The 6,590-nt window shown below is 33.9% G+C and overlaps 1 protein-coding gene across 1 annotated transcript in view; it reads right to left on the bottom strand.

Moving 5' to 3' along the window:
- The window catches only part of LOC109825745 (transcription factor bHLH121), a 4,785-nt gene continuing 599 nt past the window's right edge, over positions 2,405 to 6,590 (bottom strand). The window contains exons 2-5 of the mRNA XM_020392633.1: positions 4,439 to 4,560; positions 3,606 to 3,733; positions 3,035 to 3,514; positions 2,405 to 2,915 (exon numbers count right to left, since the gene is read on the bottom strand). Of these exons, the coding sequence (XP_020248222.1) occupies positions 2,766 to 2,915; positions 3,035 to 3,514; positions 3,606 to 3,733; positions 4,439 to 4,560 (880 nt within the window). The 3' untranslated portion in view covers positions 2,405 to 2,765. The remainder of the gene's footprint in view (positions 2,916 to 3,034; positions 3,515 to 3,605; positions 3,734 to 4,438; positions 4,561 to 6,590) is intronic.

Here is a 6,590-nt window from a genome sequence, read left to right as displayed (position 1 = left end):
TAATTGGGTTGGGGGAGGGGGGGCACTAAATTTAATAGAGAAATTATGTAGAAATTATGGGGTTGGAAGGAATAGGGTTTTTCTAGAGCTAGAACGAACATGAGAACTAAGTAAATTGGTTTTCTAGAGCAAAAGAGTTTAAAAAATTGCACCAATTTTCAGATACCCATCATCAATATTTTGAAACTAACAACATCAATATTTTGAAACTAACAATTTTAACCCAGACAAAAACATGTAAATTAGGAAAAAAATGTCAAAGTTAACAAAGAAATCATGGGATCGAAAAGAATAGGGTTTTTCTATGAGCAAGAGCGAACATGAGAACTAATTAAAGCAAAAGGGTTAAATTTCTTTCACCCATTTTCAAATAACCCATCATCAACACTTTATACTTTTAAACTAACAATTTTAATCCTAAATATTGAATCTTTCCTCGTTTTTCGCAGTTCCTCAGACAAAAACATGTAAATCAAAGAAAAAACTCAAAATTTAATAGAAAAACCATGGGATCGGAAAGAATAGGGTTTTTCTACGAGCAAGAATGAACATGAGAACTTCTTTCTACCCTACTTGAAAGCCAAAGCAAGAAAGGGGGAAAAAGGTACTCCAATAAAAACTTGCAGACCTTTGGAAAAGATTTCTAAACACTAACGCCTCGTTTGGTACGTGAAAATAGAGTCAAATGAGAATGGAAAGAAGATACAACTGGAATGGAATAGATGTAGGAATAGAATGTGCATTCCCATTCTCATGTTTGGGCACGTTTAGAGAATGAAACAAGAATGACAATCTTATTCTCATTCCCTTATTTGGTATCATTTGTTCACAAGTGAGAATAAATTTTAGTTTTCTAATAATTCCTTTACAAAACACAAAATTTTAAAAACATAAAAATATTTTAAAAATTACTAATTAATTCATTTTTAAGAAAAATAAGATTTATAAAAATAATATTTTTTTTCTTATAGAAATAATTATTCAGTTGATAGTTATATTTTGGAACACCGCCTCAACAACAATTTTGGACTTTTGGCTTACTAATTGAAAAATAATTTTCATAGAAGTTATTTTAATTATAAATAATTATAATTCCACCTTTCTAACTTCTAATGCTACATGTCTATTACTTGTACAAGCAGCTAATGCTACTAGCATCATTGTGCACAAACGTATACAATAAACTGAATTCTATATGCATGCTACATGATTTATGACTGAATTACATATGCATGCATGCAAACACTAAATTTTGAAGGATTAAAAAAACATGTTAACTTTTAGTCTGTATATAAAATTTCTATGAATTTTTAAATGCACCTTTAACTTTCAAAATATTGATTAGGAATAGAAAACATGTTAACCTAGAAAGTTTGAAGGAATAGAAAACATGTTAACCTCTAATCAAAATATAAAGTTCCAATCTCATCAATTAAGCACATTGGAATAGAAAACATGTTAACCTCTAATCAAAATATAAAGTTCCAATCTCATCAATTAAGCACATTATTTATTGTTGTGGGTACTTTGAAAAAATTACTGTAAAGATTAGGCATATATGCTTCAATGGAACTTCAAATCATACATACATAAATAAAATATTTGCTAACTTAATTGCCAATAGATTACCCAACCGAGTCACCAAAAGATAAAAAATTACTGTAAAGATTAGCCACACATACATATTTTAAAATTAAATAATGGTTACTTAACCGAGTCACGTCCAGGCGAAAACAAGATTTTTTTTTTCTATTGCAAACGTGACGGAACTAGGGTAAAGTCGAACAAAGAATAATATTTAATATTTTACATCTATTTATATAGTTGTACGAGCAGCTAATGATATTATTTCTATACAAATAATTTTTCATATGAGAATTTATATCTATTCGTATCTTTTAAGAAGGGTATAATAAAAAAATATTTGATTATTTTTATTCCCACTTAAGTGGGAACACCAATTCCTTGTTAAATGATTGAAAATAACAATTCCCACATAAAGTAGGAATTGATAAGAAGTGAGAATAGCAGTTCTATAGCATCTATAAATACATTGTATTTAGTACGCATAAATAAAAAGTTAGAATTGCATTCCATTCCCACTCATTCCCACGTACCAAACGAGGCGTAATTTCCTATTCTTTCAAGAAATGAACAAAACAGGCCCTAAGGATTATCATCGCACCAATGTGATCGCTTCAAGTACTCATGACAACCAACAGAATTACAGGTACGAATTCACATATAAGTCACCTGCTCGCAAAAAAAAAAAAAAAATCACATTTACATAGTCGTACACATTTCAAACCATAACTTGTTTTTTGCTCAGCCCATCCATAACAAGTTACAGACTACAATCACAGAATAATCAACAAGCTGTGACAATTGCAGCCACCGAAAAACATGAAAGGAAAATGCATCACCAATCTGCATATGTAAAACCAATTAATAATTATAAGGGAGTAAGACCACCTATTGAACAAAGCGTGACACATTAAAACAGACTTGTCTACCAATTTCTTTGTTATATACATACACGATTATATCAGTTAGAACACATGGCCAGTTTAGTATAGTAGTCTGCGTTAAACTGAACCTTTGCTTCGATGTTTTTCTGTTATGCGCTCGAGTATTTCCATCATAATGGGGAACAATCTACTACACCATGGTTTCACTAGCTCCCTAGATGGTCATTTTGCATAGGGAGACTTGAAGCAGGAGTTAAAATCATCTTGGTTGCTCAGATTTCGCATCTGTCAAGTTATTTAGTTGTCTGCCACTGATCCATCTCCAGAGCTCCCGGGTAAACCAGAAGAAGAGGAAGAAGACCTGCTTGAACTGCTCCTCTCAGTGTTACCACTACTATTTCTACGTGGAGGCCTTTGCTTCCCTTTGCACCCTTCAGAAGACAAGTCCTGTTAAAAATAATGGCAAATGATAAGTTCAGTTAGTAACAAACTAATAACGGTCCACACACACGCACACACAAAATCCGCAATGAAATAGGAATTACAAATCTTTATTAAAGATGAACCTGATCTTTTGCTGCTTTTGAGTGGGAAGACATGCCCGCAGATCCAGGAGTCTTGAGCTCCAATTCCGTCACAACATCACTAAAATCGTCACTCTTTTCTGAACCATTACGATGTTGAAGATCCAAAGGCTTGCTTCTGGAATCTTGTTGACTAGAAGTTTGAGATCTACTATTTGGTTGAGAATGAGGAAGGTTTTGAGAGGATGAGTGGTCAGTGGAGGAAGTATAAGGCACATAAGCGCCAGGAGTCTGATTTCTAAAGAAAGGGTATGGCTGCATTGGGTGAACTGGGATGGGGGCTGAAGGGATCGGTACTGGCACTGGATATGGATATGGAGGAGGACCCATAACAACTGAAGGATCCACTGGAGCCCAAGGATAGACACACCTGAGTCTTTGCTGATATTGGGAATTTAGATTATCAATTTCAGATTTTAATGTTGCTTTCTCTTCTCTGAGCTCATTCTTTTCCTGTGTCAACTACAGAAAGATAAACTGATAAAGTAAGGGAATACTTAGTGAAATTATATAAAATGCTTTTCCACATTACCATGTGTAACTATTTGTTTACCTCACGGGATTCTTCAGATAGGGAAGAATACTCAGTTTTCAGTTTGTTCACTTGAGTAGTTAAGTCCTTCAACATTTGGATTGTATCAGAAAGGATGGTTGCTTTGTCATTCTTGGGACGATCTGGGTCTGCAATTACATCACAGGCAAATGTGAAATTGTAGAGTATAAGGAAATTGGTTGATGCAAAAAACTCAATAGACTATAATCACAAATCACAATGAGCTGAATCCATACAACCACAAGTACAATAAAGAATCTGAAAATTTCAAGAGATGAAACGTTATTTACTGAAACTACTTAGTAATAGAATTCAAATATGATAACGTTATCATTTTTATTTTTAGGATAAAATGATACAGCTTCAGAAACTTAATTGGTTCAGTTCATTTAAAATTGAAGTTACCAAACAGTTTATACTAATTGATGTAGCTTCCAGATATGTATTAGTAAAAAGAAAATAATTTGGTATGTCAAGTATAGTTGGAATGTAGAATGCTACTACTATTTTTATTGATCAAATATTTTTAATTTTTCTTGGAAAATATAAGATTGGTGTAAAACAGCTTATTTACTAGAATTAGTTATTTGCAGTTATTAGAGCAAAACTTTCTATAAAAGCTGTTAGTTTGTTTTTTTTTTGGGGAGATCTTGTGGAGCAAAAGTTATGATTAAGGAAGCTCTTATAATAGGCAACTTTAATATGAAAGCTCTTACATGAATGGGACAATTTTCTAAAAGGCTTATAAAACATAACTATAACAGCAAATACATGTTTGCTTCTCATGCACATTAAGAAAGCTCTTATAATAGGCAACTTTAATATGAGTTTACCAAGGGCTTTTCCCAACTCCAGAAACTGTTCATTTAGTCGATCTCTCCTCAATTTTTCACGATCAGCTTTCTGAATCTTCCGTGCAGAACTAGGATCCTTTGCACTATTTCCGACCCTTTGACTGCAAAAATGTAGAAAGCAACAACTTGCTAAGACTGAGAAGCTTCATGCAATTTCACACAAGCGTGCGGGCGCACAGGCGCACACACAACTACTTATGATTCTTAGCACCCCAATGATACACCCTAAAGCTGGGTAAGGCACTGCAGATATCATCAAAGATGTATAGATAACACCATATTTCAGGAACAAGCTTGGTTCTTATGGTATTTAGCATACTAACAGTGCCACTCCACAGATGGGATGCAACACTGCATATATAACCAAAAATACGCGAACATTTTCAAGTATCTGCTACAAGCTTGATGGCTTTGGTACTTTAGTTTTATATATACAAGCGTAGGGTTTTCTTGTAAAGTGCAAATATGCGCATAGGTATTGTATTCAACTTAAATAGCCGTTATCCCAAGTGAAAATTCTCCAATATATACCATATTTCAGGAACAAGCTTGGTTCTTATGGTATTTAGCATACTAACAGTGCCACTCCACAGATGGGATGCAATACTGCATATATAACCAAAAATACGCGAACATTTTCAAGTATCTGCTACAAGCTTGATGGCTTTGGTACTTTAGTTTTATATATACAAGCATAGGGTTTTCTTGGAAAGTGCAAATATGCGCATAGGTAGTGTATTCAAGTTAAATAGTCGTTATCTCAAGTGAAAATTCTCCAATATAAAATGTTAACCACATATAATCAGAGGCGACCAGCGAATTGTGAACATCATTGTTACAACCATTCAAAATAAGGCAGTATTATGTGTCCAAGTCTTCTACTCAAGAAAAATGCTAGCAGACAATAAGTCTATGAACCTTCTCCACGTATTGGTTAAAGGTGAAACAGAATCTCCAGTGTCCATCAACAGCTACCCTGCTAGCCACCAACTAGGTAATACACTTGGCACTGGTCTAACATGCCCACAGGTTGTCACTCTGATCACAAGCTACTACAGCTCCACGGCGTTTCACTTATTATATTTACAGTTATTGATTTATGATGCTACTTCAAGTTCTTTTCTCTTTAACTTACAGAGCCATATACCTGATTGCACTTCTGTGACATGAATAAAAAAGAGGACTTTCAACTAAGAGGGAAAGTTGAAGATTGGATCATGTTAATATGTTAATTCTGGATCTTCCTGAAGAAAGCTAGAATCCAGATGTCAACATACAAGTACTTCAAAATATACTCATGCCTTCCAAAATAAAAAATTAGATGAAGAAACAGGCAACATCAGATTACAGATGCATTGAGTAAAGATTGACGACAAGCAACATGAACAAATCATAATGAACACTAAACAGAAGCAACCAGTCTCTAAGGATAAAAAAAAAAAAAAGACACATTAAAAAATGATGCTGAATAAAAAAAGAATTAACCATCATTTAGGATTTATGAATATGTAACCACTTTTGAAATAGTAATCTCTAGGATATGCTCATGCTGAACATACAAACATAGCATAAGCTAGTCCTAAATCTGAGAAATGCCATAGCAGGCTAGTAGCATAGACAGAGAGCAGAAATGTGAAAAACCAGAAAATGACAAATAGATTGGAGCATTAAGAAATCAAAATTTAGGGATTAAGGCTTTACCGATTTAGCCTCTTCAATTGTTACTAGTGATGGAATTCTTTAGCTTTGCCCACGTCAAAGTCCAGTTATCATACCAGCTGAAAGTAAAATGCAAGATACTAAATTTGTTCGGCAAATTACAATTGAAGGGACATTTTCAAGTTGAGTCTACAACTCCTTCATTGGTTTACAATATACTTCTTTTAGGTTCAACGGGCAAAAAAAAAAAAGAATAATAATGGGATAAGGTCGCAGACTTCCCGATCACTCTTGTATGTCAGTGGGTCGTCATCAAGAAGTTGGTTAAACAACATAAAGATCCGAACGGTCGTACGCCACGTACGTGAAAACATAAAACAACCAACAAGATATAGCTAATCAATATACCTAAAATTCCATTCTTTTAATGACTCTGACTGTCGCTCGGACTCCACAGTCCATCCCTAACAAA

This window comes from Asparagus officinalis, chromosome 10, assembly GCF_001876935.1.
Source record: "Asparagus officinalis chromosome 10, Aspof.V1, whole genome shotgun sequence".
NCBI lineage: Eukaryota > Viridiplantae > Streptophyta > Magnoliopsida > Asparagales > Asparagaceae > Asparagus > Asparagus officinalis.
This window is presented reverse-complemented; position numbering and strand designations above follow the sequence as displayed.